Source organism: Periophthalmus magnuspinnatus, chromosome 2, assembly GCF_009829125.3.
Source record: "Periophthalmus magnuspinnatus isolate fPerMag1 chromosome 2, fPerMag1.2.pri, whole genome shotgun sequence".
In the NCBI taxonomy this organism is placed as follows: Eukaryota; Metazoa; Chordata; class Actinopteri; order Gobiiformes; family Gobiidae; genus Periophthalmus; species Periophthalmus magnuspinnatus.
The window spans coordinates 4,092,320-4,117,268 of NC_047127.1; the positions used below are offsets into that span (position 1 = coordinate 4,092,320).

The 24,949-nt window shown below is 40.8% G+C and overlaps 2 protein-coding genes across 3 annotated transcripts; one reads left to right on the forward strand and one right to left on the reverse strand.

Annotated features, from left to right (window-relative positions):
• Positions 1 to 1,133: 1,133 nt before the first annotated feature.
• On the forward strand, positions 1,134 to 5,613 carry n6amt1 (N-6 adenine-specific DNA methyltransferase 1). The gene is made up of 7 exons (XM_033979339.2): positions 1,134 to 1,341; positions 1,420 to 1,506; positions 1,582 to 1,672; positions 1,740 to 1,823; positions 4,080 to 4,221; positions 4,301 to 4,427; positions 5,534 to 5,613. Exons 1-6 carry the CDS (start codon positions 1,205 to 1,207, stop codon positions 4,414 to 4,416), a joined length of 657 nt encoding a protein of 218 aa, XP_033835230.1. The 5' UTR covers positions 1,134 to 1,204; the 3' UTR covers positions 4,417 to 4,427; positions 5,534 to 5,613.
• gart (phosphoribosylglycinamide formyltransferase) lies at positions 5,329 to 24,816 on the reverse strand. Of its 2 annotated transcripts, XM_055228342.1 has the most exons (23): positions 24,732 to 24,804; positions 24,417 to 24,563; positions 21,550 to 21,699; positions 19,789 to 19,884; positions 19,516 to 19,690; positions 18,211 to 18,322; positions 16,698 to 16,766; positions 16,492 to 16,617; positions 16,270 to 16,357; positions 15,153 to 15,238; positions 14,909 to 15,077; positions 13,173 to 13,404; positions 12,114 to 12,208; positions 11,898 to 12,007; positions 10,893 to 11,091; positions 9,705 to 9,956; positions 8,496 to 8,648; positions 8,227 to 8,430; positions 7,194 to 7,346; positions 6,991 to 7,121; positions 6,504 to 6,645; positions 5,781 to 5,896; positions 5,329 to 5,706 (listed from the first exon to the last, which is right to left on the reverse strand). In XM_055228342.1, exons 3-23 carry the CDS (start codon positions 21,692 to 21,694, stop codon positions 5,521 to 5,523), a joined length of 3,039 nt encoding a protein of 1,012 aa, XP_055084317.1. In that variant the 5' UTR covers positions 21,695 to 21,699; positions 24,417 to 24,563; positions 24,732 to 24,804; the 3' UTR covers positions 5,329 to 5,520. The 2 variants fall into 2 exon arrangements, with proteins under 2 accessions (XP_055084317.1, XP_033835220.1); XM_033979329.2 differs by lacking the exon at positions 24,417 to 24,563 and having other exon boundaries at positions 5,342 to 5,706; positions 24,732 to 24,816.
• Positions 24,817 to 24,949: the final 133 nt, after the last annotated feature.

Here is a 24,949-nt window from a genome sequence, read left to right on the forward strand (position 1 = left end):
CCTCTGCCACACCCTCTGTCAGGTCCTCAGTCTGTAGTGCTAGACTAAATCCTGACATCTGGTTCTAGTCACGCAGGATATCTTGGTGTTTTCTTGTTCTTTGCCTATGTGCTACATTGTGTGTACATGTTTTTCCTCTATATACATTTATGTCGAGGAAAATCATTTATGAAAATCATTTATGAAAAACATACACACGGACAAAATTGTTGGTGCCCATCAGTTAAAGAAAGAAAAACTCACAATAGTCACAGCAATAACTTGAATCTGATAAAAGTAATAACACATTTAAAAAATCTATGAAATTTAACCAGTGAAACTCAGACATTGCTTTTCAGCCAGGCTTCAAAAGAATTATTTAAAAAAATAAACTCATGGAACAGGCCTTCACAAAAATGATGGTACTCTTAACTTAATATTTTGTTGCAAAACCTTTTGAGGCAAACACTGCAATCAAATGATTCCTGTAACTGTCAATGAGACTTCTGCACCTCTCAGCAGGTATTTTGTCCCACTCCTCATGAGCAAACTGCTCCAGTTGTCTCAGTTTGAAGGGTGCCTTTTCCAGACGACATGTTTCAGCTCCTTCCAAAGATGCTCAGTAGGATTTAGGTTTTTATTTATTACTTATTCAAGTTACAGATATCGCATATGCATTTGCCTAGATGTAAAAAAAAAAGATGACCGTGTAACTGTATATCTCCTGATAAAATGACATTTTAAGAGCCTTACCTTTTAATTTAAACCACAAGAAGCAGGTGACTGTGCAGATGTTGATGATCACGTGGCCAAAACAATGCACGAAATCTGGCATTTTCAAAAGATAATCCACATAAATAAGAAAAAAAAAATTATATATATATATATATATATATATATATATATATATATATATATATATATATATATATATATATATATATATATATATATATATATATATATGTACTATATACTTTTTTTCTAATATTACCATAATCAAATGAAAAAAAAAACAACAAAAAAAACAAAAACTCCTTTTACTCTCATCGCTTCTACAAACAGGAGAATTATTGGGTTTTCACAGCCCGTCCAGTAGAGAGCGACATTACACAAACACAGACTCAATATCCGGAAGTAAATATGCCTGTTAGTGCGCATGCGCCAACCAACTCCACACGTTTTTTTTTTTAGAATTCTTTAAAAATAAACCCGTTTTACCTCGATGTCGGTGAATTATCCCACTCCTTTCTACTCCCACACGGGCCGGGGGGAGTTCAGTGAGGTGTACGAGCCCGCGGAAGACTCTTTTTTACTGATAGATGCGCTGGAAAAAGACGCAGAGATGCTGAAGGAAAGGAGGTAACAGAAACACTAGCATTGCATCACTGTATTGTTAATTCAGAGCTAAAATGATGGTGTAATGTTTGTTTCTTCTAGTCCAAGTGTGTGTTTGGAGGTTGGCAGCGGGTCTGGAGTTGTGTCTGCGTTTCTGGCGTCTGTGCTTGGACCTGCAGCCTTGTACATGTAAGTTAATTAAGTCTGTTTTGTTAATTTAAAGGCAGATTGCAACAGTTGTGCTCTCTTACCCTTGTTTTGCAGTTGCACAGACGTGAATACTGCTGCTGCAAAGTGCACAGCCAAAACCTCCTCTTGTAACAACATCTCCCTGCAGCCTGTCATCACTGATTTGGTGAGATTTTATGTAAATGGGTTTTAATTGGTGTAAAAACCTTGCTTCTAAACACTTGTCTCTTTAGGTAGATGGTCTATTGCCACGGTTGAAAGGCAAAGTGGACGTGCTGCTGTTTAACCCTCCCTACGTGGTCACGCCTTCTGAGGAGGTAAGTTCACTGATTGCTCCAGGTATTCTCTATAATCACTTTAAAAGGTGCATTGTGCAACTTTTGGTTATGAAATCTGCCACCTGCTGGTCTGGGATGGGATGATATTTGCCTGCAATGGTCCACACTGCAGCATTTTACTTATCCATCTTGCATTTATTCGGTTACAAGTGTTTTTATTGCTAGAAATGTACCTTGAAAAACATGCAGTCATACAGTGAATGATCCAACCAGTAAACAGTCTCTTTTTCCCACTGGGTTTTTCCGAGTTTTACTTTGCCGAGAAGGAGGGTCTAAGGACAGGGGATGTTCAGGGACACTTCTCCATTTGCTTCTTTTCTGTTGATTCATTTGCTCGTCTGTTTCTCTTTCACTGTTGATTTTCTAACTTTCTGTTGGTCTGAAAGGTTAAGAAAATTCCCGCACACTGTCTCACTCTTGAATCACTTTTATTCTCACAACGTTTCAGTCCCTCTGGCCTTCCTCGGGTATCAGAGGGACCGAAATGTTGTGAGAATAAAAGTGAATCAAGAGTGAGACAGAGCGGGAGTTTTCTTAACCTTTCAGACTAAATACTTCTCCTCTGACGCACCTGTCGCCCAGTCAGATGTGCAGAGTCTACACAGAAATGAGTAAAGTAACTTTCTGTTGGTTAAATCAATTCTTATGTTCAGGCCTAAGAGGTGACTGCTGTTGTGATTTTGGTCTATAAAATAAATTGAATTGAAGTAACTCGGCATGGTGGTGCTACCTGCTTGTCCAGGAATAAGTTTAATACCGAAATGTGTCCTATCTAGACAAAGCAATGATATCGACACTCACCTAAAGGATTATTAGGAACACCTGTTCAATTTCTCCTTAATACAATTATCTAATCAACCAATCACATGGCAATTGCTTCAATGCATTTAGGGGTGTGGTCCTGGTCAAGACAATCTCCTGAACTCCAAACTGAAGGTCAGAATGGGAAAGAAAGGTGATTTAAGCAGTTTTGAGCGTGGCATGGTTGTTGGTGCCAGATGGGCCGGTCTGAGTATTTCACAATCTGCTCAGTTACTGGGGTTTTCATGTACAACCATTTCTAGGGGTTACAAAGAATGGTGTGAAAAGGGAAAAACATTCAGTATGCAGCAGTCCTGTGGGCGAAAATGCCTTGTTGATGCTAGAGGTCAGAGGAGAATGGGCCGAGTGATTCAAGCTGATAGAAGAGCTATGTTGACTGAAATAACCACTCGTTACATGGAATGCAGCAAAGCATTTGTGAAGCCACAACACGCACAACCTTGAGGCGGATGGGCTACAACAGCAGAAGACCCCACCGGGTACCACTCATCTCCACTACAAATAGGAAAAAGAGGCTACAATTTGCACGAGGTCACCAACATTGGACAGTTGAAGACTGGAAAAATGTTGCCTGGTCTGATGAGTCTCGATTTCTGTTGAGACATTCAAATGGTAGAGTCAGAATTTGGCGTAAACAGAATGAGAACATGGCTCCATCATGCCTTGTTACCACTGTGCAGGCTGGTGGTGGTGGTGTAATGGTGTGGGGGATGTTTTCTTGGCACACTTTAGGTCCCTTAGTGCCAATTGGGCATCGTTTAAATGCCGCGGACTACCTGAACATTGTTTCTGACCATGTCCATCCCTTCATGACCACCATGTACCCATCCTCTGATGGCTACGTCCAGCAGGATAATGCACCATGTCATAAAGCTCCAATCATTTCAAACTGGTTTCTTGAACATGACAATGAGTTCACTGTACTACAATGGCCCCCACAGTCACCAGATCTCAACCCGATAGAGCATCTTTGGGATGTGGTGGAATGGGAGCTTTGTGCCCTGGATGTGCATCCCACAAATCTCCATCAACTGCAAGATGCTCCTATCAATATGGGCCAACATTTCTATGAAGAATGCTTTCAGCACCTTGTTGAATCAATGCCACATAGAATTAAGGCAGTTCTGAAGGCGAAAGGGGGTCAAACACCGTATTAGTATGGTGTTCCCAATAATCCTTCAGGTGAGTGTATATGGAGGCACCAGAAAAGTTTTAGTTAACCTTTTTAAAATTTTGATAAACAAATTATCTCAAAACTTGTGGAAACTGAGGCTTCTTCCATTGAAAATTTGTCTGTAGGCCTAAACTATTTTAAAATCCCACACAGTGTTGTCTTGTTCAAGTCCAGTTTATGCGTCAATCAACCAGTAAAATAATGTTGCCATGAAAAACAGTATTTTTATTTAACCACAGGTGGGCAGTTCTGGTATAGAAGCTGCTTGGGCCGGAGGAGAGCGAGGCAGAGAGGTTGTCGACAGACTCCTGCCTGTCGTCTCAAAACTACTGTCTAAAAATGGGCTGTTTTACCTCATTACTATCGTCGAGAATAACCCAGGTGAGTGCACAATGGACATAGTTCTTTTATATTTAGCAAATCTTTCATTAAGGTGAAGTTTTATTTTCTTTCTCTACAGATGAGATAATGAGTGTTCTGGGTGAGTGTGGTCTGAGTGGAGATGTCTGTTTGAAGACGAGAGCCGGAAACGAGCGACTGTCAGTGCTGCGGTTCAGATGGAGAGAGGGAGCGTGAGCTGCTAAAGGGTAAAGTATTGCGATCATTATTTAGCTTTGTATTTTGATGAGATCATTTTAGTCTTTAAAATATTTTTGTTCATTAGTGTCCCCAAAAACTATACATTTTTTAAAGAGCCCATATTATGCCGTTTTCTGATCTGTTATGTTGTTTCCTCAACAAAAACATACCTCAAGTTGTTTTGTTTCATTCACACGTTTAACACAGAAAGCCTGCATGATTAGGCTAAGTTCTTTTCTCAAACGGAAAAAACACACTCTTCCACCTTGTGCCAATTTCTATTGAACTAAAGGTAAAAGGAGCTGTTAACCACCACTACGTGACATCACAAGGTGGAACAGAGCATTCTGAGCTTTGTAGATGCAGACTAATAAAGTGTTACTCAAACATGTGTGAATGAAACAAAACACCACAAAACACCTTCAGGTATGTTTTTTTTTATGACAGCACTATAACATGGCTTATCGTTTTATCCTTCTTGGCCATCTTGTTTTGCATTTTATTTGCTATAGTGGTATTTAAATGTAGGATCAGCTTTGAATACTTACTTACTAGGGCTGCCACAAGTATCGGAAATCAGATACTAATCAATATTAAAACTAGTATCTCTAGAAAACTAGATACTCATTTGAAAATATCGCTACCAAAAAAACCTAACAACGAAGTTAAATCTGTCAACTGGACAAATCTTGTAGGAGTGAAGACGTGTCACTGCTCATCCAAGCTGGTCAGAATGCTGGTGGATCTGGTCTACACAGACAGATACCAAAAAAGTCATTCACAGGAGTTTATTATCGTCGTAGTATCAGTATTGAGTGTCGAGTGTGTATTAAGTATCAAAAGTTAGTTTTTGTATCGTGACAACACTAGTACTTACAAGTGGAAAAAATACCTGATATTTGAAACACTGTGGTCAAACATGGCAGTTTTATTTAATTTTTTACATTTTATTTTTCATGCAGCCCTTTGTAAATTCATGACAAAAACGGAATGTATTTAGTGTAACATTTCAATCCCAGCTTGGCTCTACAGCAGATCTTGATCAAAGACATTTGTGCAATAGTCTACAGCTAACAGGCAGTACTTGTAACGCATTTGTATTCATGTATTCCAGGTGATGTGTCCGTCTTCTCTGAGCCGCACGGTGCCGCTGGCCACGAGCTCCATCGCCGCCGGGAACGCGCGATGTTCCGCCTCTCTGATCCTGTCGCACAAACTCTCCTCCGTGTCGCCACTGAGCACCGGCACCGCCTCCTGGACAATGATGGCACCTGCGTCCACCTCCTCCTACACACGCAAGGACAATGTGAGGATGTAAGAGAAGGAATTGTTACGATATTTGAATAAGATGAAGTACTTACTGCTACAAAGTGGACAGAGCATCCACTAACCCGCACCCCAGCCTGCAGGGCCTGTTTCTGGGCATTTACTCCCTTAAACGATGGGAGTAGAGAGGGGTGGATGTTCAGTAGTTTACCTGTAAAAAGTAGATGCAAAAGGAAAACTTAATTCTGTCAACTCGGCAAATGTTTTAGAGCGAAAATGTTTTGCTGTTCCAAGCCGCTTCTTCAGTTTTGGTGTCAAATTACTGGTAAACACAGTCTTACATTTATCTGAAGGAGTAACTACACTAAAAAACAAACCATAAACAAGTAGATGTGTTAGTTTCATAGATGTAGCTAAGTGTGAACTGTGCTACTGTGAGTCATAATTTGGCCCCTAACCTGACTCACAGGGTAGCTCCCATAGATAAATGCTGTCGTTATGTTCTTGGGTGAGACACTTAACCCACCTCGCCCCAGTGTCTATGTACTCTAGTGTATGAATGTGTGTATGGTTCCTCACTGTAGAGCGCTTTGAGTGTGTTAAAAGTGGAAAAACACTATATAAAAATGTCACCTTTTGTCAGTTAATACGTTAAATCACTCTAAAACCTTTGTCCAGTTGACAGAATTGAATGTTTCTTTTGCTGTGGATCACACACCTGGACGACTGAGCGACTACACAAACATGGATACAAAAACATTACATTGTCGTATAGTTGGTTAAATAGTAAAATATCACCCGTGGCCCGTGATTTTTACCGTTCCATTTTTTGACAAAGTTCCCAGTGAGGATCCTCATGAAACCGGCCAGACAGACCAACTCCACTCCGAACTCCTCCAACACACGGTCAATGGTCCCATCAAACTCTGCTCTGCTCCCGTACAGCTTGTGGTCCACTACCTGTTTTATTACAACACATTTTAATATAAAGCAAATGTGATTAAAAATTCATACAGAACCCAGATTCATGACTTGATATAATGAATCTTCCTAGAACCGCAAGTATTACACAGCAAACACCCAGTTGCCTGATGTTAAAGTGAGATTTTAAAAGACTCACATTCTAATTAACACTAACCAAAGTCGTATTTCTGACCCAGCGGTTAATCTGGTTGTGTACAATGTTTTGACCCAATAAAACCCCAGCAGATTTCCCCCAAACGGTTCATTTTTTTTTATGTATGATCTTGAAATCTCTTGTTTGAAATAAAAGACATTTCAAAGAGCTGATTGTGTGTTGTTTACCCGTGTCTGGATGCCGGCCAGTGCTGCCCTCTTGAGGCCTTGTACTCCGGGTCTGTTTGAAATGACCACGACGATCTCTGCAGAGCTGGACGGGCGTCTGGCCTGTTCTATCAGCGCCTGCAGGTTTGTGCCTAAACAAAACCACATGGACTCGTCACACATGGACTTTAACGTCTCTAAACATGACACCTGTGACCTCAGACCTGTGCCAGAGATGAGGACTCCCACTCTTTTCTTTATGCGAGGCGCGCTGCTGTCACCGTGGCCGTTTTTGTCCAGTTTGACATCTGCAGTAGCGCCCCCTTCTGACTTCAGCAGGCTTTGCTTCAGATTACGAACAACCACGTTCTCAGCACCTACAAATGTATAATAAGTAATAATGAACTGTTTTTACCAGTTAACCACTGCAACTTTCCTGGTGGGAAGTCTGTCATTTCCCCGTCTCCAAGGAGATGTTATCGTTTTGACTGGAATGTTGCACGGTATCGTGTTTAACTTATCTCCATGGAGACAAGCGGGAGATGCCACAAGATAAAGCACATTTTGTATTGTACTTTACATCAAAACTCTGCAGTGGTTGATGCTCTTAACGTAATTTTGTGATTCAAGATTTTATTGTCATAGAAAACGACAAGACAGGTCTGTTCTGTGGAAAGGTGACCAAATAAACCAATAAAGCACACACAACTGAATAAATGCAATGCCCTACTGTGGAACATTCCAGGCAAAGAAATTACATCTCAATGGGGACCAACTATATTACACTAAATTAATGTTGTTACCCCCTAAAAAACAGACCTAGAGATGTGTTTTTTTCATTCACACATGTTTGAGTAAAACTTTATTATTAGTCTGTCCACATCCTCAAACCTCAAAATGCTCCGTTCCACCTTGTGATGTCATGAAGTGGCAGTTTTCAAGTTAACCGCTACCTTTTACTTTTAGTTCAATGGAGTTTGGCAATTCCAGAGCTGAAATGATCCAAATGATTCTAGAAATGAAGGTGTATGGAGTTTAAAAACACAGTGGAGCACTTCCTGTATCGCCACATGATGACATCACAAGGTGGAACAGAGTGTTTTCAGTTTGAGAGAAGAAGTCAGCCTAAATATGCAGGTTTGCGTGTTAAACATGTGTGAATGAAACAAAACAACTCCAGGTCTGTTTGTGCCGAGGAAACATTATAAGATAGATCAGAAAATAGAATAATATGAGCCTTTTAAATCCACAACGTACCCAGCTGCTTCTTGTCCAGAGACCCCACTATCCAGGCCTCTTCGTAGGCCTGCAGCTGCCGTAGGACTCTCTGAGCATCCAGGGGGGCGACCACCAGAACAGCCCCGAGCCCACAGTTAAACGTACGGGACATTTCCTCTTCGCTTAGCCCCCCCTCTCTGTGCAGCCAGGAGAACACAGGCGGGATGCTCCAATGGGACGCGTCTAAAATCACAAAAGGGTCAGTTTATAAATACGGAATTTGCCGGCGTTGTCAAATTTGTAGTTACCGAGATCGACCGCCAGCTCTGGGGGCAGCACCCGAGGGATATTCTCCAAAAGTCCTCCCCCTGTGATGTGGGCGTAGGCTTTTACAGCTCCGCTTTTCAGGATCGGCAGAAGCAGGCGACTGTAGATCTTTGTGGGCGTCAGAAGAACTTCACCTGGAAAGAAATAGTAATGTTAGTCATTTTATGTCAGATTTTGTGCAGCGAGTGTTAAACCAAATTGGACATAACCACTTCACAAGTAATTTCCCTTGTGTATCAAGTTAATTGGCTTAAACTAATATTGAACCAAAAGGGACACAGTAATAACCCAACTCTGAGATAAAGATGTAGATTTATATATATTAATAGTACAATGAGGTTCATCTGGTCTGCTGATAATTTAATGTAATAGATTCTTTTTTCAGACCAAGTTTCAGTTAGTTTCAGTGTAGTTAGCCCCTCCCTTCAGACAGATATAAGGCAGTGTCCAGCAGTAATCTGACCAGAACTGAAGAAACGGCTTCACTCCTACAACGTTTTGTCCAGTTGACAGATTAGAATTTTTCTTTTACCATTTTCAGACCAAGATTTAGTTTGTTTTCACACCTGACAGTTTGGATTGTTCACTAGCGGGACTATAAACCGGGACGGGGGCTTTTTTACTCTCACACACCTGGGATAAGGTCCTGAAGAAGTCAGACTGTAGATGGCGCTGTAGTCCTGCCTCTACTGGAAGGAAGACAGCGCCAAAACATCGCAGTATCATCATGAGACCACTCTGAACTATTCACTAGCGCTCTCCCTCAAACTGTCAGGTATGAAAACAAACTAAACCTTGGTCTGAAAAAATAATTATTTAAATATTAACATTAATCACAGTACATTTTATTTAATTTAACATAACTAAATAAGACAAATGTTTCAAATTTTGCAGAACACCCCAAAGAGAGCAGCCCTTATATTCAAAAGTATAAACCTCTGATCAAGCAGGTTTAGTGTCACGATTATCACAGCCAAAATAATTGCGATTAACGATTATATCAAAATTAATTATTAAAGTAGCTGATAGTTTAAAATGTTCCGGATATGAATCATGATCATTTTAATATTATGACTTCTGCACAATCTAGTTATACAAAGACGATTGTATAAAATTAACGATTACTGTCCACCCTTTTTAATCACGATAAACAGTATTATAATTTATTGTCTTATCCTCCTGATACGTACCAACCGTCTGTCCTGGTTTGCCAAAAGGAGCGGGCGAGCTGTAGGTGAGGTTCGCGCGCTCCAGGACTTTACGCACCAAGCTGAAGCCGTTGCTATGGACGCCAGATGAGGCTATCCCGATCAGTAGATCACCGTCAGCGATGTCCCCAAGTCTGGGCAGCAGCGCCCCCCTCTCCACGGCTCCCACACAGAAACCAGCCAGGTCGTATTCACCAACGGGATACACGCCGGGCATTTCAGCTGTTTCACCACCTGCACGTTACACAAATAAAACTTTATTCACTTCAAAACGGAAACACACGTAGTTAAATGCAAGTTAACAGTACTCTTCAGTTCAGACTTTAGACAGATTTTTGAGTTGATTCAGGGCATTTCTGGCTGGTTTAAAAGCTGAAATATGCAACTTTTCTAGGGAAGGGTCTACCACCTGCTTATTTCCAAGGAAAGATTATAACTTTGCCTGGAATATTAAACAATGTGGCATTAAATTAGTCTATTTCCATGGAAACTAGCAATTGACCAGTCTTGCACGCCGAATGAATTCACGCTATTTCTGTGAGTTTACAAGCGCTTGAGAATCCGTCTTGTTCATCTCCAGTTGAATCGTTGACAGGTCCTTCACCAGGATTAAGTATCAGATCTGTGGAAAGGCGACCCCGCTCATCGAAATAATGCAGGTTTTTCCCAGATATTTTTGAGCAATAATTTGTTATATAGGCACGTTTGACAGAGTTTAACAGCAAAAACAGACATATCGGTTTTGAAACATAGAAAATGGCGACAAAAGGAGAAAAAAAAAACACTTAGGCAAGAGATATTAGCAATGACAATATGTGGATTTTATCAAGAAGGGATAGAATTATAATTTAATAGCAGTAAAATACATTTGGCTTTTGGAAATATTACTGTACTGAGAGTAAACTACAAGCCTCCGATGACTTTTTCAAATGGCACTTATCTGTTTTTGTAAATTAACTCTTCAAATGGATTTATATAATTTACGCCAACTTCATCTGTGCAAGAAATCCTCCATGAAATGTTCGTACTCCACTGACAGTAATAATCAAATCATCAGTTTAGAAACATATTAAGCCAAATTTTACAAAACTACACTATTAATAATACACTCAATTCTAAACATCACACATCGTAACTCCTGTAGATTTAAATTTGCAGATAAATCCTCACCGAGCAGAGCACACCCGGCCATCTCACAAGCTTTAGCGATGCCTCCGACCACTTTAGCGGCTACGTCCACGTCCAAACTTCCACAGGAGAAGTAATCCAAGAAAAACAAAGGCTCCGCCCCCTGAGCCAGGACGTCGTTCACACACATGGCCACCAGGTCCTGCCCCAGACCCTCGTGCTGGTTACAGGCCTGAGCGATCTGAAACACGGGAGGGAAAATCAAATCATTCTGTAGATTTTTAACACAAAAAGCTAAACAGAAGCGAGTGTCGTTTTCCTGCAGCCAACAATTAAAGCTAAGTGCCATTTTTTATTTTTATTTTTTTGTATCGCTTCAAGGAAAACTTTGATGAGACAATCTGGAAAGAAAAACTTAAAGTATATTTTATTTTTATTGTTATATTTTATGTATTAAACCATTTTTATTTTTAAGGTGCACTATCAAATCTAATGGACTGTCTGCCACCTTCTTGTTTCCATGGAGATATCACTATTTTGCCTGAAATGCTCCACATTAAGGCATTACAATTGTCCATTTATTCATGATTCATTTGCGTTTTTATTGCTCAAAATTAAAATATTAAAATATGATTGCTTCCCCCAGATTTAACCTGAACTTTGGCCTGATGGCGTCACTTCTCATCTCAACAGTAACAGGTACGTTTAATGCCCTGCTGTGGAGCATTCCGTGCAAAAACGAGAAGAGAATTTCATCTGGCAAAAGCGGTAACTGGTTGCATTTTTATATAACGTTTTTTTTAACCTTCAACAAACTCAAAGTGGATCTGACCGCTCAACCAATAATGTTTACGTCAAGAGCGGGATTTGAACCGGCAACCTTTGGGTCAGTGGACAAAACACTCTACATTACAGAGCATCTATACAGACAATCGCTAAAATGTATTAAAGTAGAAATAGTTTAAGTCGCTTATATCTATGGCCAGTACTATTTGATCTTAGTACAAACATGAAAAATAAACACGAGAAAAACCAAACCTACTGTACCTTGAGTTTGGTGCCCACTCCATCAGTGCCAGAGACCAGGATGGGATCAACAAACCCCGCCGCCTTCAGGTCAAACAGCCCCGCGAAACCTCCCAGCTCCGCGTTACACCCTGTCCAATGAGAAAACATTTAAGTCTCTGCTCTATGACGGATTACAACTCACAACCCCAACCCGAGCTCGTATATCAACGACACAAGTATCAGACGTTTGACTACCAGAGCGGGCGGTCGCTTTCGCCATCGGCTTGATCAAATCCACCAGTTTGTTGCCGGCCGCTATGTCCACGCCGCTGTCTTTATAGGTCAGGCCTCTGGAATAAGAATATACGAGTTAAAAGACACACTGTGCAACTTTTCCTGCGCCACCTGCTCATCGCCATAAACATACAATTTGAATTTTTATCGCAAGAAATGAGCGTTTGCCTCCAGTCAAATGAAGCTCATCGAGGCTAGCAGTTATAGTGGCTAATTTGTAACTAGTATCATAGCAACCAAAGAGCCAATTGGGAGCAAGGCTGTTAAAGGTAACGCCCCTTCCTGCCCACACCATTATTTGAGCAAGGACCGGGCACTTAGCAATGCTGTCAATCAAACCTGTTGCTAACGCTAGCGGGAGTGACCTCAGGGAAAGAAGGCGCCTGATGTGTCTGTTATTGATGCTCATATTTTGATTTACGAACAAAATAGTGACGTAAAAACAGCAGGATCATGTAGAGCGAAACTGCTGCTCTTAGATGTGTCATTTTGGGCTTAAAATTTCCAGAGAGAAGTAACAGTTTTTCAATAGAAAGTGAATCGGAACCAGAGTCGATGGAGCTAATTTGGAGCACGGCGGCTAGCAGGTTAGCTATGTCCATTTATATATACAGTCTACGGTAAAAACTGAACAAACTTGCACAAGATGCTACTGAAGGCATTTATAAGCGATGATATATATATAATCAAATTAATGCAGGTTTAATGCCATATTGTGGGACATTCCAGGCAAACGCAATAACATCTCTATGAAGACAAGCATGTGGCGTATCCTCTACCAGAAAACTTACACCGTACACCTTTAATATACCATTTTATTTTACGTTTGAGAGCACTGTGTTATAAACTTCATGGTGTTTGCGTCGCCTCATGAACCATTGGTAAAACTGCTGTGTGTGAATTAACAACAATATGATGTAATATGATGAAATATTATGTTTTTATTAGAAAAAAGACAAGAAAAATCAAAACATAAACACCCAGACAACTCAGTTTATGCAAGTGTTTTGAGGTTTTGACCTGTGCTGGTTCAAGTAGGCGATGGCCCTGTGCCCAATGTCATGTCTGTACACGGCACCGGTAAACCCAACCGCCGCCACGCCCTTATTCGCAGCCCCCAAAGCCGCCTCCAGAGACGATTGGACGGCTGTGACTGTTAGGACACGCCCACCGCTGGAGACTACGGCCCCGTCTTTGAGAGCAGTGCCGGCGTGGAAAACCTGGAGGCCCATGTCTTGAACTTGGGAGAGACCTGAAAACACAAAGTTCACGTTTTTATAATAAAGTGTCACAATCAATCACTTTTTGGAGCTTTAAGTCATGTTATAAAGCTGTTACCTCCTCAAAAATAGACCTGGAGTTGTGTTTTATTATTGTGCAAAGTGTCACTGCATTATTAAAGTGTTAAAGTCAGTCTGAATAGATACGTTTTGAGCCTGGATTTAAACAGGCCAAAGACAGTTTGTTCCAGAGTGTGGGGCTGGCGACAGAGAGACCCCGATCATCCCAGTGTTTGAGTTTGACTCTGGGGACTTAAGCGGACATTGGTTGGTTGACCTTAAGGCTCTGTTTGAGTTTGGAGCAGACAGGAGTGAAGTCAAATGAGGAGGAGACGACCATCTAGAGCACATGTGTCAAACTCGAGGCCCGGGGGCCAAATACGGCCCTCCACATCATTTTATGTGGCCCTCGACATGGTAAATTAAAAGGTATGATGGTCTTAACATGTCATTTTATCAAGAGATATGTCGTTACACAGACATATTTTTTATATCTATGCAAATTAATACGCAATATTTGAAACTTGAATAAGTAATAAACACAGAACCAGTTCATTAACAAGTAGTAGTAGTAGTAGTAACAAAAGTAGTCACATCTATTTTACATCTGGCCCTTTGAGGACAGCCATTTTTCTGATGTGGCGCTCCGTGAAATTGTGTTTGACGCTCCTGATCCAGAGCTTTAAAGGGCCCTTATTACGCTATTTTCTGATCTGTTATGTTGTTTCCTCATCACGTTGGTGACACAGTTGAAATTTAATAAGCTGATAACAAACTTTTATACACACACCTGCAATTGTTTTTGATGTTTTATATGGACTTAGTTTTTTTCAGTTTGTATTGCATTTTAAACAGGGCCCCCTTGAAAAAGAGGGCCCAAGTGCTCTCGTTGGGTCCCCCTGTATAAATAAAGATAAATAAATAAAATCACAGACCTGGAATTTTAGGTTTGTTTTTCTCTCAAACTGAAAACACTCTATTCCACCTTGTGATGTCATCATGTGGTAATACAGGAAGTGCTCCACTGTGTTTTTAAACTCCACACACCTTCACTAGAATCATTTGGATTATTGCAGCCCTGGAATTGCCAATCTCTACTGAACAAAAGGTAAAAGGAGCTGTTAACTTGAAAACTACCACTTCATGACATCACGAGGTGGAACAGAGCGTTTTGAGCTTCGGAGATGTGACAGACAAATCAAAGTGCTACTCAAACATGTGTGAATGAAACAAAACACAACTACAGGTGTAACAGCATTATAACACGGCTTAAAGATCACAAGAGTCAATTTTGTTTAATATAGAACATTTAAAAACAAAACAATACAATTTAAAAACACATTATAAAAGAAACTGGAAGTCAAAGGGACTGGGGTGATGTGTTGACCCACAAAAAGTACACTAATCTATTCTTGGGCTGATAAAATCTTAAATCGTCTTTTCTGTATTGTTTATTTATCATCATGTTTTTCTTACCAGTGATTTCAACTCCTTTCTTGTAGGAGCCTGGGTATCCTGCACTGGCCATGACCACAGTGACTGCAGAGCTCTCCTGGTGCCACACGGGGGCGTTGGAGGCCAGTTTACCGCTGATGGTGTTCATGATGACTTCATACAGGTCTGACTTCAGCAGAGGCATCAGCACCTGGGATTAGACGCGTACAGTGAGTCAGTATAATCCAAACTATATGAACAGTTTGAGCTGATGTTTGGAGCAGACCTGACACTCGGGGTCTCCAAAACGACAGTTGAATTCTAAAACTTTGGGTCCTTCCTTGGTCAGCATCAGACCGGCATACAGGACGCCTGAACACGGGACAAGGACACGGCAGAAAAAGCATCATTTTTATAGCTATTTATACAAGGAGAGACACATTAGAGTACGGAAAATAAAAGACAAATACAAACTAAACAAGTAGGTCCATTTAAAACACACAAAACAGGAGCAGGTGTGATTAGAAATGTTTATTACTAGATTATTAAAGTGTTTAGTCCCTGGTCAAGTCTCAGATTAAGTCCCTCAATTTTAATTCCCCGGTTTGGTTTGAGTCCCCCTGGTTGAGTCCCTCGATTTGAGTGTCCCTCGATTTGAGTGTCCCTCGATTTGAGTGTCCCTCGATTTGAGTGTCACCCGGTTTGAGTGTCACCCGGTTTGAGTGTCACCCGGTTTGAGTGTCACCCGGTTTGAGTGTCACCCGGTTTGAGTGTCACCCGGTTTGAGTGTCACCCGGTTTGAGTCCCCTGGTATTGAGTGTCCCTCGATTTGAGTCCCCCTCGGTTTGAGTCCCCCTCGGTTTGAGTCCCACCGGTTTGAGTGTCCCTCGATTTGAGTGTCCCTCGATTTGAGTGTCCCTCGATTTGAGTGTCCCTCGATTTGAGTGTCCCTCGATTTGAGTGTCCCTCGATTTGAGTGTCCCTCGATTTGAGTGTCACTCGATTTGAGTGTCCCTCGATTTGAGTGTCACCCGGTTTGAGTCCCCCTCGGTTTGAGTCCCCTGGTTTGAGTCCCTCAGTTTGAGCCCCCCCCTCGTTTGATTCCCCGATTGAGTGGATTTCTTCTTCGTAGGTGCTCTCCTGGGTTTTTTTTTTTTTTTTTGAGTTGTTCCTGCAGAAAGATGGTCTAAACACAGGGGGCGCTCTGGCTTCTCCATTTGCTTATTTTCTATGACTGTTGGTTAATCTGTCAGTTTTAGTCTGTTTCACTGCTGGATTTTCTACCTTTCTGTTTCTTTAACTCACTGATCTCGTTAACTGCTGTGATTTGAGGCTCCACAAAAACACAGAATTAAATGTATTCTGCAGATATATTGAAATAGGGGGTCCTGTGGTGAACTTACCCACGTAGGGCGCTCCCTCCTCCCTCATCCCGTCCACGGTCTTCTGTAGCACGCTGTCTCTGATGTCTCGTAGCAGCTCTTGACTCACCTGCACCAAACCCCAAACCCGAGTCACAAAACCAGCGTGGAACCTATTTTAACCCCCGCTACTGTATAACTTAACAAAGGGACGCAACTTCTTCAAGGATTGTGGGTAACTTCAAGTGAGGGACCCCGCTGTACCTGAGGGGTGGGGCAGTAGGCGCCCATCCCACCCGTGTTCGGCCCCAAGTCGCCGTCCTGGAGTCGCTTGTGATCTTGGGCCGGGGGCATGGGAGAGACTGATATTCCGTCAGTGAAGCAAAGACACTAAAACAAAGAAAGAAAAAAAGATTAACTTATTCAACAGAACAAAAATATGAATCTTTGGTGGATTTATATAAACTTACAGACACTTCCTCGCCTTCCAGTAGCTCCTCGACAACGACGGTCTCCCCTGCAGATCCAAACGCCCCATCCTGAAACGGGATAATTCACTTTTAAGTCTGTTTGTGATGAGGAAAAAACATAATGTACCCTTTAAATGCCAAAGCAAGGAGTGATTTCCGTCTATAAACCATACAACACAATATATAATCAAAGTTATTCTTGCGTCACATGCCAAACACGACGAAAGAGCAGTTATTAGAGCTCCTCAAACAGCTTTACGGAAATAGAATTCATTGTAACCCAAGAATAAATCCACACCTATGGACAGAAATGATTGTTTATGAGGTGCTGGAAACATGCAGATATTATGAGTGTGAATTAAGGGGAAAATAAGGGTTGGTCAGAGAAAAAGTGTTTCAAAAAGTGTTCAGTTATGTGGAAAAATGAATCACAATCTAAAAACTAACATTGAGAATCTATTTTTAATATAATTTACTGGTAATTAGACACTCAGTCACATTCACGGGACAAAAATGAGCCTTTCCCGAGTAGCTTTATAATGATTTTGAGGTGTGTCAGAACAAGTATAAGACACACAGACTAGTGTACGCCCAAGGACCACTATGGAACCTACTGGACCACTGAGGTATTACACAAATACAGGGTGGCCCGAAAGTCACCGACACAATTAAATCTTCAATATCTTCTATAATTCTTAAGTTAAATTTACCACATTTTAGCAGTAGATAAACTGAACCTTCCAAGATTTTTGGCAATATATACGGTTATAATTGTTCACGTACACCTGAACTTATCACTACTTGAACTACGGGAAGTAAAAATGACCAAATTTTGGCCCTGAACAGCCCGATCCAACACACTTTAATAACATCTGAAAACATTTCCGGGCGTATGGCTCTTATTTGATCCTCGATATTACGTTTTAAGTCGTTTATTAAGTCGTCTGAGGTTTATTCACAAACACATTTCTTTAAGATCGACCCACAGGAAGAAATCGGGACTAGTCAGGTCTGTGGAGATCACATACTGCCCCCTGTCTTTGAAAAACACTTATTATTCCTTTAATGGCGTTTACGCTCGGGGCATCTCTGGGATTAAAATGTCGAATTTGACCCATGTGACTCAAAGTACCACTGTACAATGAGGGTTCGCTCCTTGGTGCTGTATTTGCTCAGATTATTAAATGTCAGAAGGATCGTTCTAAACGCTCTGAAAAAATGAAAGAAAAATATTTATATACAAAAGATTTATGTTTTTATTTCAACTGTCAGTGACTTTATAAAGACACATGGCAATAGAAAAGAAAGTCCTACCATTTAAAGCTGAAAATCACCTTCTATTGTCTAAAAAAAAAAGTTTTTAATCATCATCGTGGTATCAGAATCAGTACTGGAGTATCGAGTCTATTCCTTAGTATCGAAATAAGTTTGAAATTTTAGTATCGTGTCAACAACAGCCCATACTCGGGTTGTTCAGTGTGAAAATATAAACCTCGTGTAACATCTGTTGTACCTTCATGATGTCTAAAACCGCCTGACAAGCCTCCTCCTGGTCCTTCGCCACGATCACCCCTTTGCCAGCCGCCAGCCCGCTCGCCTTCACCACCAGCGCCGGGAAAGACGCCCTGCAACGACGCGCACGTTTACACACACAAACACGGAGTCGGCGAACGCAGCACCGCAAGCCAAACGCGGCCGAACTCGCGTCTCACATCTGGAGCGGGCGCCGTGTGGCAGATACACTCTACAGATGTGTGAGAGCCATTAGCACAGGCAGATCTGACTGTTGGGACAGAACGACTTTGGGTGCTGGCGGATGGGGATGGATGGGACTGTCTGGGAGCGCAGCTGTCCCATCGGCTCGAAATGTTTCAAACCACCACAAGAATTTTAGACTTTTGAATTGGCTTCTCTCGAGGTGACATTCATCCGACGTGATTAAACTACAATTATGAAAAGCATTTGATCTGTTACAACACCGTTTCCTCATCAAAAACAGACTGGGAGTTGTGTTTTTTTGTTTCATTCACACATGTTTAACACACAAACCCCACAGATTTAGACGGAGTTCTTTTGTCAAACTGAAAACACTCTGTTCCACGTTGTGATGTCATCATGTGGTGATACAGGAAGTGCTCCACTGTGTTTTTTAAACTCCACACACCTTCGTTTCTAGAATCATTTGGATAGTTTTAGTCCTGGAATTTACAATCACTAATAAACAAAAGGTAAAATGTAGCTGTTAACTTAAAAACTACCACTTCATGACATCACAAGGTGGAACAGAGCATTTTGAGCTTTGGAGAAATAGACAAACTAATAATAAAGTGTTACTCAAACATGTGTGAATGAAACAAAACACAACTCCAGGTCTGTTTTTGAAGAGGTAAAAACATTATAACATAACTAAAAGCGCTCAAGAGTCAATTCTGTGTAATATAGAATCTTGAAAATTTATTAAATACAGATTAGTTTCATTATTTTACTTTTTATATTATTTATTATTCACTATTATTATTACATTGTATTATTTCTATGTTTATTTTATATTTATTTATTTATGCATTATTATGAATTTATGTATTATTTTTATTATCTATAATACTAATAATACTACTACTAATATTAATAAATTCTTCTATTCTGTGGGGGGTAATCGGACTGTAACCTGTAAAGCTGCAGTTGAGATCAATACTTGAATAAAAATGTTATTAAATACAAAAAAAACGTATTTTTGTTGCACTTTTTGCGCTAAACTAAGCATTTAAACATCTGGCCATTGATCATTACAGCGTCAACGTGGGTTTAAGATGCTCACGTCCGTATGTATTTGCAGGCCTCGTCCGCGTCCGTAAATGAGCCGTAGCGAGCCGTGGGGATGCCGTGGCGCTCCATGAAGGCTTTGGAGTAGCTCTTGCTCGCCTCCAGCTGCGCGGCCTTAGCGGAGGGGCCGAAACAGGGGACTCCCGCGGCAGTCAGGTCGTCCACGATGCCTGCGGGTGACGGAGAATCGGGGGACGGGAACATATGCGGTGTTAGTGCAAAGTCATTAATCTAACGGCGGGGACGTTTTCAGGGCAGACGCGCTCACCTGCTGCAAGGGGCACCTCCGGACCCACCACCACCAGCCCCACGTGATGGTCTTTACAGAACTGGGCCAGGATGCTGTGGTTGCTAATGGAAACCTCTGCAAACACACACACACACACACACGCACAATTAGGGATGACCCGATTCTGTGTTTTCAGCTCCCATACTGATACCGATTCTGATACTATGGCTTTAAGTGTCTACAAGTATCAGATCGATGCATCTCTACTCACATACACAGGTAAGAATTCATTAAGAGGTTAAAATAGAATGGACTTAAAGGATTTTACAATGTGAAAAAGAAAAATTTTAACTAGGTTTTTCAAATAGTAGATTCTTTAATGTTACCGTGTGGTCTCATAGTTCTGATATAAACCCAAACCATAAAAAAAACTATTCAGGAAAAGTTAAATTTTGTGCCATTTCTGCTTTTTTTTCCATATCAATAGTTGTTCAAATAAGAATCTAGTTTTGATACTAGTTGTAGAATCAATTAGTATTTGGGTAAGACTTGTTAAAAGTATTGAAAATAAGATACTGATCAATACTAAAACTGGTCCTGAAACTAGATATTCATTTGAGCAGGTATCGATACTAAAAAAGTCACATTTTCAGGACAGAAATGAACCTTTCCTGAATGATTTTGAGCTGCATCAGAACAAATATACGACACATAAACTACTGGAACGTACAGATATAAGGCCACATGGGAATAGAAAAGAAAGTACTACCATTTAATGTTGAAAATCACATTCTATTGTCTAAAGAAACAATCGGTATTGAGTCCATTCTTTGGTACTGAAATCAATTTTTTACTTTTAGTATCGTGACAACACAAAGTGCCACTGAATACATTTTTTATCATTTCAAAATTAAAAATATAAATTTCACTGCAAAAAACAACATCTTTTATGACAGATTTGCTTGAAAGTGAAACATGTGAGAGTTTTTCAAAACATACATCTGACTGATAATTCACTAAAGCCCGGCAGACACTACAGGACATTTAACGATTTTTAAATGTGAGACAAAAAGCGCAGACCACAGATAAGTAGAATCGTATGAGATTTAAACTCTTACGATTCCCTGAGCACAAACACTGCAGCGGGATATGGCAGCGAAGAGACTGTACACCACAAGCTAAAAGTTGTGCGCGCACTCGCTTCATCTGTTTCCTGTCTACAGTAAAACGACTCACTCTGAGGCGCTAAAGTGTTCCAAAGATCAGAGCGTTGCACTTCAACTTAAGATACAAATCAAAACTGTGTTATTTTATGAGTGAAATGTGGTGCAGTGGTTCAGATAAATGTTTTTAATACACAGAAAGCAGAGTCACTATCGCTAATCTGCAGCTTCAGTTCAATTTCAATTCAATTTATTTTGTGAAACCCAAAAATCACGACAGCAGTTGCCTCTTAGGGCTGAAGAAGGGAATTAAATTTACCAACAGAAAGCTAGAAAATCAACAATGAAACAGAAACAACAGCTTCAGCTCGATTTTCTCTGTGTGGATGTAAACAGAACTACTCTTGCGTTTTTACTTTTAAAGAAGGTTTCAAACTGGATTCATTGTGCTGATTTGTGAACTGGGGGGGTTATTATTTGAGGAGAACAAATTCCAATGGATAATTTGGATGAGAACGCTGCAGTTTAACAGTTTTACAAAGTCGAGGAAAAGCAAATCGGGTCCTAAACTGGGCACATTATCCTGTAGTGTGAGGCTTTACTTGACCAACATGTTTAATATCGCGCTCCCGTTTACCGGAGTTGCAGATCTTGCCGCAGTTTGCCGTGCCTGCGTTACCGGGGGCGACCAGCACTTGTTGTACCTGCGGCGACTGGGCCAGCTTCCAGGCCAGAGCGTGCTCCCGACCTCCGCCTCCCACGACCAGCACCTTCTCCGCCATGACACCTGCCACAACAACACAACAGAGACCCCTCCCGTGAGAAGAAGAAGAAGAAGATGAAGAAGCCGTCGTCGTCTTCCCTTTAATGACATGCACACAGTGACCTATGGAGGGAGCGGATGGCTGGTCTGACCTTTCCGCTCACACTATCTCGTAAGGCCACACTAACAGGGAGTCAATCAACCGGGACAAAACCCAATGCAACGGGCTTAGGCGCAGGGCATTTAAAACGGAACAACTGCGCCATTATCACAAGATATACAGTAAAACACCGGCTCTGCTACTCCCACAATGCATCGCGCTGTCAAGTCTTCATCGGAGGAAACAGACAATAGGGGTATAAACATGTTTTAGTGATTAGATTAAAGCTGGAGTGTCTTTGTAATTGGAAATACACAGAATGGTAGACAGAGGGGTTTAATCAGGAGTGGATAGTGTGGATCAATAAATCAACAGGGACCGTTTTTTCACAACCGCTGCCAAGAAAATGTAATTAGCAACGCAACCAAAACGAGATTAGAACATCTGCAGATTAAATTTAGCCACTTCGAATAATGCAGCAGGCTATCTAACATATACTCACTTTTCATATACATATAAACTACTATGGACCATTGTGCTCTTATAATCTGAAGATATGACAGAAATATTAAATGAGGATTAATTTGAAAGAAAGTGCAACTCACATGGATGCAGGAACAGACTTTTAACATTTTTTTCCTTATACAAAATTCAAGGATTCACATTAAAGCAGACTTATTATACAAAAACGACTTTTCAGAGCTTTTAACCACATTATAACCGTTTCGCCTTCTCGAAGTTGCATTTGCAGTGATTCGGACATGTTTAAATCATATTTTCAAGACGCCGTTTTGCAGATCAATCCTTGTTTTTACCGCCGTCACACGCCCACTGTGACGTACGCACTTCGTTCTTTGATTTTATTTTCTTAATCGATGATACGTGTAGGATTCAGCAGCGTTGCGTTGTCGTTTCGGTACAAGTAAAACAAAAAATCTGCCATTTGCTACCGTGATTTGCAGCTGTCCATAGGAGGCGCCGACAGATTCACGACGCTTTGTTGCGATGACGTTTACAGCGGCGCTACGGCAACGGTCAATTACTCATCATTCTGAAACCCATGGATTGTGTACGAATTATTAAGTTTACCATATTTGTCCACGCTTCCATTTGCAACCGAAAAGTATTGTAGTTTTGCTAAATATTGTGTATAATGTCATTAGCAGCTATGAAATGGTATATAGTCTTGTTCTTGCCTAAACCCCCAACTCAAATATCTGTTGGTCAGAGTTCAAACTCTCAGTAAACCCATAACCTGTGACTTTACATTGTGCAACTCCAACTTATCAACTTCACAACGAGGTCACGTCCATAATTTAAACTTTTAGAGCGTCTAAGGCTGCACAGAGACTAAAGCGGAGAAAGCAGGGACGCACCGATACTGATACTGATGCTGGTGTCAAATATCCGGCTGATATTGGCTGGATCAGGTATCGGTTCAGACGATATTCTCGTTGGGTCTTTAATCGGACGTAATGACAGGATTTACTGACTCAGAACGTCCCAATGTTTAAACTAACTCATACAAAGCTGTTCTGTAGTGACTTGCAGGGTAAATAAGCTACACAGACACAAGTGGATCAAGTTTTATTTTCAATCTCTACACTTGTATCGGTTAATATCGGCAGATGCTTAAAGTATAGTATCAGTATCGATATCAGAGGTGAAAAATCGGTGCGTCCGTCATAGTAAACTGCAGCACACGTCTCACTATTAGTCCAATCAGCTGCTCTGATTGAAAGCACACGGGCACATGACGCTCACATGGGGCGTTTTAGAGAACACGTTTAACATTGTCTCATTCGACAGGCCACCGCTGCTGGTTTGGAACTTTAAAACTACACTGCGGGACATAGCTTTTTTGTTTATTTTTTGCAGATTTTATTGAAGTAATTTTTATCTCGAGAGCTGTGCAGAAACAACCGACATCTAGATTGTTAATATTCATGTTTTCAATGTAAAAACTTTTTTCATTCACACATGCGTTATTAGTCTGACTACATCTCCAAAGCTCAAAATGTTCCGTTCCACCTTGTGACGTCATGAAGTGGTAGTTTTCAAGCTAACAGTTCCTTTTACCTTTTGTTCAGTAGAGATTGGCAATGATCTAAATAAATCCAGGGCTGAAATCATCCAAATGATTCTAATGAAGGTGTATAGAGTTTAAAAACACAATGGAGCACTTCCTGTATCACCACATGATGACATCACAAGGTGGAACGCAGTGTTTTCAGCCTAAATATGCAGGATTTTGCGTGTTGAACATGTATGAATGAAACAAAACACAACTCTAGGTCTGTTTGTGATGAGGAAACAACATTATAACATAGCTCAGAAAACAGCTCTTTAACATGGGCCCTTTAAAGAAGCAGTATTGAGGGGTTTTTTCAGTTTTAAAACACAGAAAACAATGCGAGAATACTCAAAGTTGCATGGATCGATCAGAACAACTCACAAGTTCCAGCAAGTTTACAGGGAGTTGAAAACATTTTACCAGTTTTAAAAGCTCAGAATTACATATTTTAACTAATAAGTCCCATTTAAATCACTGTGATCTTCTGCAAACTTCAACTTTTCTCATTTAAAGTAGTTTTAAGCATGCAAGACCAACGTTTACACAAGGAATATTTGGATTACAGACCTCAGAGTAAGTTTGTAGAGTAAAAAAAAGTGTCCTGGTCCTGCAGCAGTCTTCCTGTGTCCTCCTGTGTCTTCCTGTGTCTTCCTGTGTCTTCCTGTGTCTTCCTGTGTCCTCCTGTGTCCTCCTGTGTCCTCCTGTGTCCACTCTCTGCACAAACACAGCAGATATCACGCTGCGTCCTGCACATCCACTCTCTCCATCAAACTCCTCACGACGTGAACAAACTACGTCCAAACTCAGATGACGCACGACAAACAAACACGATGATTCTGTCTGTTTTTACTGATAAATTTACAAGAATCAAAAGTTTTTTACCTTGAGCCGCTGATGTCACTTTTTAAAGCACGTTTTTGGAATTGTTCAGCTCAGTTCAGCCTCCCCCGGATGTGAAGTGCATCATGGGAAATGTAGTTTTTCATCTGAAGGCGACGCGTTTCAAACTGTAGCATCTTGTTGAATTAGTTTTGAATGAAATAACTAGACAAACCTATAAATGATTAAATAAACGCATAAAAATAAATAAATGAAGACAA

Coding starts and splice junctions, on each gene's coding strand:
- gart (XM_055228342.1), bottom strand. CDS start 21,694: ATGGCGGAGAAGGTGCTGGTCGTGGGAGGCGGAGGTCGGGAGCACGCT. Junction 13,405..14,908: donor GAAAGGAGTTGAAATCACTG/GTAAGAAAAACA, acceptor TTGTGTTTTCAG/GTCTCTCCCAAGTTCAAGAC. Junction 12,209..13,172: donor GCCTACTTGAACCAGCACAG/GTCAAAACCTCA, acceptor TTCTTATTCCAG/AGGCCTGACCTATAAAGACA.
- n6amt1 (XM_033979339.2), top strand. CDS start 1,205: ATGTCGGTGAATTATCCCACTCCTTTCTACTCCCACACGGGCCGGGGG. Junction 1,342..1,419: donor GAGATGCTGAAGGAAAGGAG/GTAACAGAAACA, acceptor TGTTTCTTCTAG/TCCAAGTGTGTGTTTGGAGG. Junction 1,507..1,581: donor GGACCTGCAGCCTTGTACAT/GTAAGTTAATTA, acceptor CTTGTTTTGCAG/TTGCACAGACGTGAATACTG.